Genomic DNA, 15319 nt, shown 5'->3' on the forward strand with positions numbered 1-15319 from the left:
CGAGGCAGGTGGATTGCCTGAGCTCAGGAGTTTGAGACCAGCCTGGATAACACGGTGAAACCCCGTCTCTACTAAAATACAAAAAATTAGCTGGGTGTGGTGGCATGCACCTGTAATCCCAGCTACTCAGGAGGCTGAGACGAGAATCACTTGAACCCGGGAGGTGGAGGTTGTAGCAAGCTGAGACTGGGCCACTGCACTCCAGCCTGGGTGACAGAGTGAGACTCTATCCAAAAAAAAAAAAAAAAGAGAGAGAAAGAAAATAAAGTTTTATTCACATCAGTTTACAAACTCGGAGAGACAGTCTCTGGCTTCAACTGAAAGTGGTGCTCTCTCTGAAGAACAAAGAGAAGGTTAGAGATTTTACAAAAAAGAGGAATGTTACATATTGCTCTTTGAGAAAGTCCATTGGCACTAATAAGGGTGTGGGGAGCTGGCAAGCTCCAATTGGTGAGCAACTGCAGTGGGCAAAATTAGTCCTAGAGTTGCAGCAAGTTATCTCAGAAGCTATAGATAAAACTGGTTTGGGCTTATAATAAGCAATTTCAGCAGTCAAGCTTACAGAGAATAACATTCCTGGAGCAATGTTTTGTACCCTGAGTGCTTCCCCCAGCTAATTTCTTGACTTTGTTTTATTAGATACAACAAGAATGACCCAATTCTTATGATCAGCTTTCACATTTCTTAGCATTTACCACCACCTGACACATTTTTATATTTGTTTTCTGTTTACCCCACTAGAAATGTAAGCTCCATGAGAACAGAGACTTTACCACTTTATTTATGTCCTTAGTGCCCAGAACACTATTTGGCACCTGGCAAGTACTCAGTAGTTGAATGAATGAATAAATGAATGAATCAAGGCTGAAGTTTAAGTATGTTGTTTAATGAATGCCAGGAAAGAACATAAAGAAATAAACAGAATAAGCCTGGCACGGTGGCTCACACCTGTAATTCCAGCACTTTGGAAGGCCGAGGTGGGTGGATCACCAGAGGTCAGGAGTTAGAGACCAGCCTGGCCAACATGGTGAAACCCCGTCTCTACTAAAAATACAAAAAAATTAGTCAGGCATGGTGGCACGTGCCTGTAATCCCAGCTGCTCAGGAGGCTGAGGCAGGAGAATCGCTTGAACCTGGGAGGTGGAAGTTGCAGTAAGCCAAGACTGCGCCACTGCACTCCAGCCTGGGAAACAAAAGCGAAACTCCATCTCAAAAAAAAAAAAAAAAAAAAAGACATAAACAATAACAAGAACCTTGCTCATTCAATAAACATTCATCTACGACCTATGTGGCTTCAGCTTTGTACTAGGTGCTAAATACATGGGATCCATGCAGACATGGCCTTTGCCCTGTTGGAGACTTGTTCCAACCATAGTCCCATATAGGGGTGTCAATTCCAGAAGTCCAAACCTAAGAGACTGAAGACCAAAGAGAGCATCAGTGTTCCAGTTTCCTTTATACACACCTCACTTTACCCAGGGTAATGGACAGCTAGAATAACCTCCTCTTTCAGGGGAGAGATGTCCCTACCATTTGCACATTACCTTGCACCTTCAACTTGATTACTATTTAATATCATAGCTCCAATATGTCATCATGTGCGCAAGAGATACACCACAGTAAGTGAATTCACAAGAGGGTGATTTATAAGCCATGTTATTATTTATTATGAGAAATAATGTTATTATGAGAACTGCATAGGTTCAAGAAGAGACCAGAAAAGTCACCTACCAGATCATTCAGACATGAAGGTTACTCCCTATCAACCTCAATTGAAATGCAAATCAAAACAGAAATGTCCAACTCTCTTAGGAGGCAACAAGCATCCTGAGACCCTGGGTCCTGTCTTTCATCTCTGCACCCTTCCGGTCTGAAACAGCGGCCAGTTCTTGTTTGATGTAAGGAATAGTAGTACCCAAGGGCTCAGGAGTTCCGCCTCTCTTCTCCAGCTCTAGGAAAAGAAACGAACCATAGAGATGTGGCTTCCTAGAGATCCGGGATGAGGGGTGGGGTGCAACCGGAAGTCGCAATATCCTCTGCTCGGCCATTATTCTGTGGCTCGGCTGCCGCAAGGGCTAGTTCCTGTGTCATCTCCTAGCGGCCTGGCGCCGAGGCGGCGGTACCCAAGGCTGGAGCCGCAGCGGGAGCCCCCGGTGAGCGGGGTGGGCTCGAGGGCGGGTGGGCGTGCAGGGAAGGCGACCCGGGACGCGGTCCTGAGCTTGCTGGGACTGCACAGCCCTCGGTAGCCCCTCCCGGGCCCTGACCCCCGGCACGGTCCGTCCCCAGCTCCGTGTTGGGGGTCGACGTCGTGGCCTCGGCTGGGCACGCAGCCGGCCAGGAGGAGGTACTGAGGACAGCAGCTCCGAGTCTGTGTGTGTCTGTGGACGGGTGCTCCCGTCTAACGGACTCCACTGGCGCTTTGAGAAGAGCTGCCTCAGCAGCCTGCGCCCCCAGCTCAGGCCTTTCTGCTCTTCCTCAGTTTTCTCTGAGGCTGATGCACAGAAACTTTCTGAGGCTTCCCTATACCGGCGGCGCCCAGACTCCTGAGGACGGATTTTTGTTTGTTTGTTTTAAGGGATGGAACAATTTTAGCTTTTTTAGTCTTTTAGTTTTGTAATATAATGGTATTTAAAAATCAAACTTGAAACCACCCATACCACCATTACTTCAGGCAATACATTTTCACCCAAAGTACTAAGACCTTAAACTCAGAATAAATGCTGGCCTTTGCGCGCGCGCACACACACCCAACCCACACACACACGCACACTCATTGCCAACCTGTCAGCGACGATTGTTACTGGTTTTCTCTTTTTGCAGCTTGCCAGATTAAAGCTTTGTCGTGGACTGGTGTTTGGAAACCGTTGTTTTAGAACAGTTGTTGTTTGGGTTTCATAAGTCTCTTCGTAGATGGAATTGTTTTGGACTTCTGGAATTAGAATCCCTGAATTCAGAATTTGCTCCCATATCTCGACTAGCTAAGTGGCTTTGAGTGGATTCGCTCCTCTGATCCTTTTGTTCTTTTCAACTTCTGCCTTGAAAACCTTTTGTGAGAAGCAAATAAAATGTATGTTTAAGAATTTGTTATTTTTATGTTATTTGAAAATTATTCGAAATTCTTTTTAAAAATTCCTTTCCATCACCCCCAGATCAGTTACCAAGGACTGCCAAGTTTTTCTCAATTACCTTATCCCTGCTGGGGGATAAGTAAGTTCCTACTTCGTTTAGAACTTAAGTCATGTGTTTATTACAAAAACCTAACTGACCTTTCTTGATATCCAGTCCTCTCACCCCCACCATTCCTCACTAATAGAATCCTGACACAACTAGACTCTCTTCATGCTCAGAGCGGAATAGGTCTTTCTAATTTTGGTACAACACCCAGAAGTCGTAAAAGATTGACTGCATGGCAAAAAACACTTTAAGCAAAGTCACATGGCACATATAGTCACAAAGACACTTGACAAACTGAGAAAAATTTGCAGCTGCCATTGTAAACAGAGGACTAGTTTTCCTGTGATAAAAGTGTGTACAAATTAACAAGACCCAACACCTCAATAGAAACATGGGCAAAATATATGAATAGTTACTTGAAAAAATATACAAGTGACTCAATATATTAATTCATTCAAAATGGAAGTTAAAAATTTGGCAAAGAGCACATAACTTTGAGAACCGTATTGGTGAAAGTGAGGAAAGGCACTCCCATACAACTGTTTTTGATGGAGGTATAAATTATAAATTGGTACAATCCTAATGAGGTCATATTGGTAGTATCAGAATTATACATGCATATACATTTTGACTCAGCAATTCTGTTTCAAGGAATTTTTCTTATATATGCCTACACACATCCAAACTGATGTATGCCCAGGATTATTCATGATAATATTGTTGGTAATAAGAAATTATTGAAAACTACCCAAACTTTCCATCAGTGCTGGCATGAATAAATTATGATACATCTATGCATCCATAAAAATGCGGAGAAGGACTGTATATTGACAAGAAATATCTGTAAGACATGATATTGAGAAGAGGAAAATGTAGCGTGTCATTCATGGTGTCCTACCATTTGTGAAAATAAGGGAACTAGATAACGATATATGTATACATACATATGCAGAAATAACTGGAAAGATAAGAAGCTAACGGAGAAGGAAACTTTACACAGTATTCATTTTATAATTTTAATTTTTGAACCAAGCAAATATATTATTATTTTTAAAAATAAGGAAAAATGTAAAGTAAAACCTTTTTAATGCTTAAATGTAAGTAAAACTGCTTCACTTACAGGACAGGATCATCTCCTCAGAATACTGCCTCTCAAGAGCCGTAGTTAGAATTCAACTTCTGTTTACCTCTCTGCTCTACTCCTACACTCTTGCCTCCAAAGTTCACTTTCCTTCTCTGGTCTTCCTTCACAGAGTTATGTGTCCTCCCTTGCTTTTGAAAATAGAGTTTCTTTCTTCCTGGAATGTTTTTCCTCGTAGTCCAATGATCCTTTTATTTTTCCTTAAAAGCCCAGTCCAAAATTACCTTTCATGGCTGGGTGCGGTGGCTCACGCCTGTAATCCCAGCACTTTGGGAGGCCGAGGCGGGCAGATCACGAGGTCAAGAAATTGAGATCATCCAACATTGCAAAACCCCATCTCTACCAAAAATACAAAAATTACCTGGGCATGGTGGTGCGAGCCTGTAGTCCCAGCTACCTGGGAGGCTGAGACAGGAAAATTGCTTGAACCCGTGAAGCAGAGGTTGTTTTGAGCTGAGATCACGCCACTGTACTCCAGCCTAGGTGACGGAGTGAGACTCCATCTCAAAAAAAAAAAAAAAAGTACCTTTCGTGAATCCTTTCTGTAGTTTTATGTTCTCCTATTACTTGTACTTAAACATTATATTGAAATTGTGTTTATATTTCTGACTCCCCTATTTGTTATAAGCAAGCTGTCTTTAAGGGTCTATGTGTTCAAATAAAGAGGATGCTTTCATATGCTTTCTGATGGTGATATAACTATTATAACCTTAAAAGCTTAAAAATGTTTGTACCCTTTAACCCAACAATTTTCTCCTAGGAGTTTATCCTGAAGAAATAAGCAGAGATGTAACTAAAAATTTGTTAGCAAGGATAGCCATTGTGACCTTATTAATAATTGGGGAAAGTTAGAATTAATCTATGACAATTAAATTGTGATAAGGACATAGTTCAGAATAATAGCAGTGATTGTTTTCTGGTTTTGTGTGTTTTCTGGTTTTATAAATTTTTGTTTTATAATTAGAAAAATGTGTTATTTCTAAAGAACAGATGATTTCTAGAGAGCAAGTCTAAATTCTGTATAATAAAACCTTATTCATATTTATCCATCTGTGGGACTAGATGTGAAAGGAAAAGAAAAAATGGGAAATTTATCCAAATATTTTGATTAACAGAATGAACAATTTTCAGAGAATTAAAGGCATATAGAGCAAAACTACACAGAACTTAATTCATCCTTTCTTTGTTAATTGAGGAGGTGGTTGGGATTTTATCTCATATGTATCATGATTAATGATTACTTGTTAACTCTGCAGAACATAGGAAAGAGTGCTAGTTACAGAAAGGTAATAAGTAACATTTAAACCCATATACCAGGCACTGTTCAAAAACTTGAAATGTATTATACATCAAATTCTCATCACAACCCCATGAGGTAGGAACTGCTACTATCCCTATTTTACAGGTTAAGAAACTAAGGTTCAGAAGTGAGGTACTTGTTCCAGGTTGCACAGGAGTAGTCAGGATGCTCACTGTTAGAGTGGTAAAGAGTCTATTGTGATTAGATGAAGGGATCCTATGAATAAAGACCAAAGGAAGTTCATATGTTTGGTTTCAGCAGTCGTGCGGATAACATGAGTGTTTGTGTCCCAGAGCCTTAGGCAGGGGGTTTCTGTCAGAGGAAGCACTCTCTAGAACCTGGAACCTTGCACTGACAAAGGTTCTCTCTAGTACTGGGAGCTGACTGGGGCCTGTAAAGCTCAGTTGTTTCTCTGGGCTAACTTTAACAATGATTTCTTGAGATCTTGTAGATGATACTCTCCAAGCTCTAAGGAAGAAGTCAAGGATTAAGGAGACCTGGACTGGAGAGGAGCCTTTTTCAAAAAACAACAATGACAAGAGATAATTGGGCCCACAATGCTCTGAGACAAGAGGGCCTTGTGAAGGGGAAGGATGATACCTGGAAATGGGGAACCAGCTTCCAAGGAAGCAGCTCCTCTGTTTGGGAGACCTCCCACCTACACTTTAGACAATTACGTTACCATGAGACATCTGGACCCCAGGAGGCCCTGAGCCGGCTCAGGGAACTCTGTCGCCGGTGGCTGAGACCAGAAGCACGCACCAAGGCACAGATCCTGGAGCTGCTGGTGCTGGAGCAGTTTCTGAGCATCCTGCCTGGGGAGATTCGGACCTGGGTACAGCTCCATCACCCTGGAAGTGGCGAGGAGGCTGTGGCCCTGGTAGAGGAGCTGCAGAAAGACCTTGATGGACCAGCAATACAAGTGAGAAAGGCCGAGAGGGGTGATGGGTGTTGGGATGAAAGGAAGGAAAGAATTGAGGCTGGGCTAGAGGGTGATCCTGTGATTTTCATTAAAAATTAATAGCACACTAGCAACCCTAACGATAATTAAAGCAGGCCCATGAGTATTCAGACCATAGAATATGTCTGTAGAGAAACGGGTTTATGTTGAGGTCTTTGGGTCCAACTCAGAAGCAGCATAAAAACATTGACTCTGTTTTGTCCCCTGGGTAATGCTTGCTAATGCTGAGTTTGGATCAAGAACCTGAAGAAGAAATGTTGAAAAGTTTTTCCCTAAACAGAAGCCTATGTATGGTTTCTATAATTCTGTTTGGAATGGTAATGAAAGCCTAGAGTATAAAAGGCAATAGCAGGCCAGGCACAGTGGCTCATGTCTGTAATCCCAGCACTTTGGGAGGCTGAAGTGGGAGGATCACTTGAGGCCAGGAGTTCAAGACAAGCCTGGACAACATAGGAAGACTCCATCTCTACAAAAAAATTAAAAATTAGCCAGGTGTAGTGGCGAGTGCCTGAACTCCCAGCTACTTAGAAGGCTGAGGTGGGAGGATCACTTGAACCCAGGAGGTTGAGGCAGCAGTGAGCTATGATTATACCGTTGCACTCCAGCCTGGATGATGTAGTGAGATACTGTCTTTAAATACATGCATACGTATGTACATACATACATACATAAAATGGCAGTAGTATAACACGAATGAAGCTTTCCAAATCTTGGTAAGATCTCTTGTGTGCCCTACTAGAGATCTGTAAGCCAAGGGACTGGGCTAAGATATTTGCTTCTGATAAGATTTATATCCTTGGCCATTAGATTGGAATCTTAATGTAGCATCTCATGTGTGTGAGATTTCTTTCTGTACATCTGTAGCTCACTAAAAACATTTCTGTATAAGACATCTGAATCATAACCCAAACTTGGGTGTGACACTAAGGATGGGCCTGTTTGTTTTAATCATAATATGGAAAATTTTAGAGCTATATATTTCATTACAAATTACTAATATATCCTGATTTGAGAAAGCAGGAAACTGAGGCAGACGTCTAGCTGGCCTCAAAACCCAAGTGTCTTGGTGCCAATTTTAGTGTTAGTTGTATTTGAGCACAAAGGGTTAGGTAAAGGGGTCAATAAGCAGATGGTAAATAAGTAGAAGAGATGTGACTGAAGTCCAATCTAAAACTAAGTCTGAAGCTAAAATCCATGCTCTTAATTACTGCTTATTACTTCCCATTCCCTCCTTAACCCACACCCAGGTCTGGCTTCTGTTCCCACCGTTCTGTACAGTCTCCTCTGGGAGAGGTCACCAGTGCCATGAGTGGGGCTCGAGGGCAGCTCCATTGTTCTCAATGCAAAGCTTTACTGCTGTTTTGATGCTCCATACTTGAGGTGGGTCTCTCTGATCTCACAGTTCTAGATTGTGGGCAGAAAGAGGTCCACAGTGCTTAGGTGAGTCAATTTTCTTAAGGAACAAGAAGAACCAGCTTATTTTACTTGTTTCCAGGTTCCAGTCCTTGTCCAGGATCAGGACACTCTCCAGAAGGCGGTGAGTGCCCCAGGAACAACACTTCCTCCTGTACTTCCTGGCAGCCACATAGCAGCTGAAATTTGCCCGCATCCTCCTACTGACCTAGTGGCATTCAACCTCCAGGATCCTCAGCATGGTATTTACTCAGTGCTCTGGGCTTTGGGCTGTTCCAGGACCCTTTCTGTGGCTCGTCCCCCTACTTCCAGGGAGTTGCTTCCTCTGCTACCCTGTCTAGGAATCTCTTACAGTGCCAGTTTCTTTCTGCTGTTCCTGCTGTTCGCTTTTTCTTTCTTGGGCCCCTCTGATCTTGTATCCTTTTTTTTTTTTTTTTTTTTTTTTTTGAGACGGAGTTTCCCTCTGTCACCCAGGCTGGAGTGCAATGGCGCGATCTCAGCTCACTGCAATCTCTGCCTCCCGGGTTCAAGCCATTCTTCTGCCTCAGCCTCCCGAGTAGCTGGGACTACAGGCATGCACCACCATGCCCAGCTAATTTTTTTGTGTTTTTAATAGAGACAGGGTTTCACCATGTTTGCCAGGATGGTCTCAATTTCTTTCTTTCTTTTTTTTTTTTTTGAGACAGAGTCTCACTCTGTCACCCAGGTTGGAGTGCTGTGGCCGGATCTCAGCTCACTGCAAGCTCCGCCTCCCGGGTTCACACCATTCTCCTGCCTCAGCCTCCCGAGTAGCTGGGACTACAGGCGCCGCCACCTCGCCCAGCTAGTTTTTTGTATTTTTTAGTAGAGACGGGGTTTCACCGTGTTAGCCAGGATGGTCTCGCTCTCCTGACCTCGTGATCCGCCCGTCTCGGCCTCCCAAAGTGCTGGGATTACAGGCTTGAGCCACCGCGCCCGGCCCAGTCTCAATTTCTTGACCTCGTGATCCCCTTGCCTCGGCTTCCCAAAGTGCTGGGATTACAGACGTGAGCCACCGGGCCCAGCCTCGTATCCATTCGTATTCCTACTCTTTGTGTTATTCCAGCTCTGCAAGTGGGGGTCACTCAGAAAAGATTTGTAGGTCCCATATGCAGCTTTTTCTCCTTCCTCAGATTCTCCTGCCCCTGAAGCTTCTGCCCTTTCCCAGGAAGAGAACCCAAGAAATCAATTAATGGCACTTATGCTCCTAACAGCCCAGCCCCAGGTAAGGTTTACATCCTCTTTCCTTCCCAACTGCACAGCCTAACTGTGGCTGAAGTGCCCTCTCTCATCCTTGTGCTTCGATGTCCAGTCAGTTCCCATTTCTAAATCAAGGTCTATGCTATTGGAAGACAGACTTTACATGTGATCTCCTTATGTCTCCCTGATGTCTGTTGTACACTCACAGCCTCACAGTGTATTCCTTCCCCAGGAGTGAAGGGAACTTTTGACAGGCAACTTCCTGGGCATTGGTAATCTCACACACACCTGTTATTTCAGGAGTTGGTGATGTTCGAGGAGGTGTCAGTATGCTTCACTTCAGAGGAATGGGCATGTCTGGGCCCAATCCAGAGGGCCTTGTACTGGGATGTGATGCTGGAGAATTATGGAAATGTGACCTCCCTAGGTAAGGACTCTTCTTTCTGTGATGCTTACCTTTATTTTACCAGCCTTTATTTGTTTTCTGATTATAAAAGTAGCATATACTTATTTTGGAAAACACCGAATATTACAAAGAAGAAAAAAAACCTTCCTTAACATCACTATTTCCAGATAGCTATTATCATTTTGATATATTACCTTTCTGTTTTTTCTATATGTTTGAGGGATTTTTTACATTGTTCAAATGTGTGTGTTTGTGTGTCTGTGTACAGTTTTATAGCTTGCTTTCCTTGTGTGTGTTCTCACATGTTACAAACTCTTTGCAGTTATTATCTATATTGGCTATATGATTTGTACCATAATTCAGTCAGCCATTTCCTTATTTTGGATAATTGCTATAATAATCATCTGTCTCTGTGCCTAAGGCATTCTAAAATGTTTTATTATTTTTACAGGTACAATTACTGGGCATAAGTGTTTGAATGGCTTTAAGGCTCTTGCTTCATATTGCCAAATTACTTTCTGTAGCAATCCCTGTTCTCTCTGTTCTTAGCAGTGATGTGTAAGAATACTCCTTTTGCTCTGCCTTCATTTGTACTGAGTACTCCCACAATTCTAAATTGTTGCTAATATAATTTTAAAATTATATATTCTAAAATAGATTCATTTGATAAATAATAGAAGAATATTTCAAAAATTTTTGTTAGCCATTTTTGCTTCCAGCAAACATTAAATACCTATCGTGGTACAGCTGTGAAAATGATGTGATTCTGCCCTTAAATAGCCTATGATGGTTTAGGAGTTTATTACAGGAATATTAAATATGCAAGGCATAGTAAAATAATTGGTACAAGAGTGGCATAAACCTGGTGTGATGGAAATGCAGAAAACAGGGCAATAAGTTTCATTCCTGGGGATTAGGAAAGGCCATAAAAGAGGTAGCATTTATACTGGAACTTGAAGAAAAGTATAGAATTCTTCAAGTTGGAGAATTCCACATTCAGAACTGGGTAATCAGCCACAGGAACTAATTTTGACTGAAATACAGATTTAAAGTATCAGTTTAAATGGCTGCAGAGTGTTGCATGGTCCGTGTATCATGCTTTACATTGACAGCTTTATGATTCTGAATGTTTATATTTGTTTCTAGTCAAGAACATTCCATAACATTCCATTTTTTCTGTACTGTCTTTGTATGTGTCAGGCATGTTTTAAAATCGCCTAGATCTTGCATATTTCTGGTAATATTTATTCTTTGGAATTAGAGTCTTTTCTGATATTTTCTAATTGACTATCATTTGCATATATGAAAGTACTGGTTTTTTGTATATTAATTTTGTACCTAGCAACTTTATTATTTTATTGTCTTTAATAATTTATACTGTATATTTTCACACTTTTGAGACTGTATCCTTTAGTATCTCAGCAGTGGCAGTGGTGGGTCCGTCTGTAGATTTTATACTTTGATACATATTCGCAAATTATTTTCTACCAATGATACTTGAATTAAACTCCCGCAGAAAGAGCACACAGAAGAGCCAATTTCCCCTGGATATGCTCATGATTTGGTCAGTCTTTTAATTAAATCTTTGCTAGGTAGATAAAGAATACCATCTTTTGTTTGTTTGTTTTTCATGGTTTCATTATTAGTGTGATTGAAATCTCTTCATATTCGTCATTTTACTCCTATTCATACACTTCCTATATATAGAACTACTGCTAATGCTATGTCAGTTGTTGCATATGTTTTTCCCATTTGTCTGCCTTTCAATATTATTTATTAATTTTTTTTTAAGCCTTAGAAAACCTTTTATGTTGTCAAACTTAGGAGTATTTTCCTGTATGGTCTTACTGGTCTTTTTCCTCATAAAATTATTTTTTAAACCCACCTGTATTTTCTTTTTTTTTGAGATGGAGTTTCACTTGTCGGCCAGGCTGTAGTGCAATGGCGCGATCTCAGCTCACTGCAACCTCTGCCTCCTGGGTTGAAGTGATTCTCCTGCCTCAGCCTCCCAAGTAGCTGGGACTACAGGCACCCACCACCATGCTCAGCTAATTTTTGTATTTTTAGTAGAGATGAGGTTTTGCCATGTTGGCCAGGCTGGTCTCAAACTCCTGACCTCAGGTGATCCACCCGCCTCAGCCTCACAAAGTGCTGGGATTACAGGCGTGAGCCACTGTGCCCAGCTGTATTTTCTTAATATTTTTTATCATTTTATTTTGATATTTAAGCTTTAATCTGTCTTGATATTTATCAATTTCTCTTGATATATAGAATGACACAGACATCTTGTGGAGGGGTTTTGTTGTTTTTTGAGATGGCAGTCTCACTACACTGCCCAGGCTGGCCTCAAACTCCTGGCCTCAAGCAAACCTCCCACCCCAGCCTCCCGAGTAGCTGGGACTCTAGTCATGCACCACCCTCCTAGCTTGTTTTTTAACCCAAGTGGCTTTCAGTAGTTCCAAAGGTATTTATTTGATCATCAATCTTTTCTAAAAATTTTAAAATAGACTATATGGATTAACTGGCTGATTTTATGAAAAATACTCACTAGGGACCCATACCTCATGCTGTACACTAAAATAAATTCCAGATAGGTCTAAGAGTTAAACTAAAAAAAAAAACAATAAAATAATGTAGTTGCTTGATTATTCCAGCTTTTTGAAGAAAAAGAAACTTGAACGTACTTTAATAAATAAAAAAAAAATGTGCACTCCAATGTTGGGGCTTCGGGCAAGCAGATGCCCAGTGTTTATTCCCACTGACTTAGTAACTCTGATTTGAGGGGGATACATTAAAGAAATGGTTTAAAAAGAGGAAATAAAAGTCATATGTCTAAAAATAGTCCCAGGTAACTATGATGGTTAAAAGTTGGGCAAAACAAATTCCCTAAGAGAAAGTACTAAGCAGAGCATGGTGTTTTGACCTAATAGTATATTATGACACTATCAAATATTATGACAACTCTGTGTACCCAATTTTCATGCATCGATAAACTGTGGTAGAAAAGCAGACTCCCAGATAACTTGTACATACTACTTCAGTGTGTAAAATGTTTGTATATATTTCTTTAGGAGATTGGACTAAAATTTGAAGGAAAGTATTAAGAAATATTGAGTACCTCCTGTGTCAGGCTTAGCCCCTGCCTTAAAGTACATTCAAATTGGAGAGATAGACATTTCCACTTATAATTACAATGTAATTTGGCACATTCTGTATAATAAAAGTATGCATAAGTTTATGTGAGCCCATAGGAGCCTGGGAATGATGGAAGGATTGGGACAGTGGGAGGAGGAAATGGATGGTTCCCAGTTCCTCCACCAGGAGGGAAAGATTTATAGCAGTTTTACTGAGGTATATTTAACATACCATAAAATTCACCATTTAAAGTGTACAGTTCAGTGGTTGTTGGGTATTCACAGAGTTGTGCAACCATTACCACAGTAATTTAAAAGCATTTTCTGCTGGGCGTGGTGGCTCACGCCTGTAATCACAACACTTTGGGAGGCCGAGGCGGGCGGATCATGAGGTCAGGAGATCAAGACCATCCTGGCCAACAGGGTGAAACCCCATCTCTACTAAAAATACAAAAAAATTAGCCAGGTGGCCAGCGCCTGTTGTCCCAGCTACTCGGGTGGCTGAGGCGGGAGAATGGCGCGAACCTGGGAGGCAGAGCTTGCAGTGAGCCAAGATCATGCCACTGCACTCCAGCCTGGGCGACAGAGTGAGACTCTGTCTCAAAAAAAAAAAATTTTTTTCATCAACCCTTCAGCAGTCCACCTTCATTTCACCTAACTCATTCCTCCAATCCAGCCCTAGCAGGCACCAATCTGCTTTTTACCTCTATAGATTTGTGTATTTGAAACATTTCATATAAATGGAATCATGCAATATGTGGTCATTTGTGATTGGCTTCCTTTACTTAGCATAGTGTTTTAAGGCGCATCCATGTTGTATCAGGTATCAGTTCTTTATTCCTTTTTATTGCCAGATATTCCATTGAATGGATATATCTCCATTTATCAGTTGATGAACACTTAGGTACTTCCACGTTTGGTCCATTATGAATAATACTGCTGTGAACATTTGTGTACAATGTTTTGTGTGGATATAAGTTTTCATTTCTACCTAGGAGTAGAATTGCTAGGTCTTATGATAAGTCTATATTTAGTCATTTGAGGAACTTCCAGACTGTTTTCCAAAGCAGTTGCACCATTTTACACTCCTACCAGCAGTGTATAAGGGTTCCAGTTTCTCTACATCATCCCTAACACTTGATATTATCTGTCTTTTTTATTTTAACTATCCTAGTGGGTTTGAAATGATATCTCACTGTGGTTTTGATGTGCATTTCCCTGATGGTTAATGATGTCGAGCAACTTTTTATGTTCTTATTGACTATATGTATGTCTTCGGAGAAAACTGTCTATTCAGATTCTTTGTCTGTATTTTAACTGGGTTATGTGTCTTTTTATTACTAAGTTGTAAGAGTTCTTTATATATTCTATATATAAGTCCCTTAACAGATACATGACTTATAAGTATATTCTCCCATTCTGTGGGGTCTTGCCCTGTTGCCCAGGCTGGAGTGTAGTGGTGCGATCGTAGCTTATTGCAGCCTTGAACTCCTGGGCTCAAGCGATCCTCTCACCTCAGCCTCCCGAGTAGCTGGGATTACAAATGCACCCCATCAGCCTGGCTAATTTTAAAATTTTTTGTAGAGACAGTCTTACTGTGTTGCCCAAGCTGGTCTTGAACTCCTGGCCTCAAGCGATCTTCCTTCCTCAGCCTCCCCAAGTGCTGGCATTACAGGCATGAGCCACTGGGCCTGGTGACTTTTCCCTTACTTGATGGTATCCTTTCAAGGACAAAAGTCATTAATTTTGATGAGTTCCAGTTTTGTTTTTTTTTTCTTTTGTTGCTTCTGCTTTTGGTGTCATATCTAAGAAACCGTCACTAATCTGGGGCTGGGAAGATATATGTCTATGTTTTCTTTTAAGTTTTAGCTCTTACATTTCAGTCTTTTATCCATTTTGAGTTAATTTTTGTATATAGTATGAGACAAGGATCCGTCTTCATTCTTTTGCATGTGGCACCATTTATCCCAGGCACCATTTGTTGAAAAGACTGTGCTTTCCCCATTGCATTGTTTTGGCACCCTTTTAAAAAAAAACAGTTGATTATAAATATGAGAGTTTATTTCTAAAGTCTCAATTCTAGTCATTTGATCTATATGTCTACCCTTATGTCAGTATCACCCTCTCTTACTATTTTGGCTTCATAGTACATTTTGAAATAAAAAGGTGTGAGTCCTCCAACTATGTTCTTTTTCAAGATTGTTTTAGCTACTCTAGGTCTCTTGACTTTCCATCTAATTTTGATATCAGCTGGTCAATATCTTTGAAGAAACAAGCTGAGATTTTGATAGAGATTGCAATGAATCTGTAGATCAGTTTGAGGAGTACTGCCATTTATTAATGTTAAATCTTTTAATCTTTGAACATGAGGTTTCTTTCCATTTATTTAAGCCTTCAGCTTCTTTCAATAATGTTTTGTAGTTTTCAGAATATAAGTTTTTCACTTCTTTTGTTAAATTTATCCTGATCTTGTTTCTGAGACTATTATAAATGTTTTATTAATTTCTTTTGTGGATTATTTAATACTAATGGATAGAAATACCACTTTTTTTTTTTTTTTTAAATGAGATGG

At 40.8% G+C, this 15319-nt stretch overlaps 1 protein-coding gene across 3 annotated transcripts in view; it reads left to right on the plus strand.

Annotated features, from left to right (window-relative positions):
• The first annotated feature begins 2026 nt into the window (after positions 1–2026).
• ZNF197 (zinc finger protein 197) overlaps positions 2027–15319 on the plus strand; it is a 35623-nt gene continuing 22330 nt past the window's right edge. The window contains exons 1-6 of one of the 3 annotated variants that reach the window (XM_033212285.1): positions 2033–2153; positions 6067–6537; positions 7824–7956; positions 8072–8231; positions 9141–9232; positions 9508–9634. In XM_033212285.1, coding sequence (XP_033068176.1) covers positions 9200–9232; positions 9508–9634 — 160 coding nt within the window. In that variant the 5' untranslated portion in view covers positions 2033–2153; positions 6067–6537; positions 7824–7956; positions 8072–8231; positions 9141–9199. Of the gene's footprint in view, positions 2154–6057; positions 6538–7823; positions 7957–8071; positions 8232–9140; positions 9233–9507; positions 9635–15319 lie in introns of all 3 variants that reach the window. The other 2 variants (XM_033212283.1, XM_033212284.1) reach the window with 2 other exon arrangements.

The sequence above is a fragment of the Trachypithecus francoisi genome, unplaced genomic scaffold, assembly GCF_009764315.1.
Source record: "Trachypithecus francoisi isolate TF-2019V2 unplaced genomic scaffold, Tfra_2.0 Lachesis_group0, whole genome shotgun sequence".
Classification (NCBI taxonomy): Eukaryota; Metazoa; Chordata; class Mammalia; order Primates; family Cercopithecidae; genus Trachypithecus; species Trachypithecus francoisi.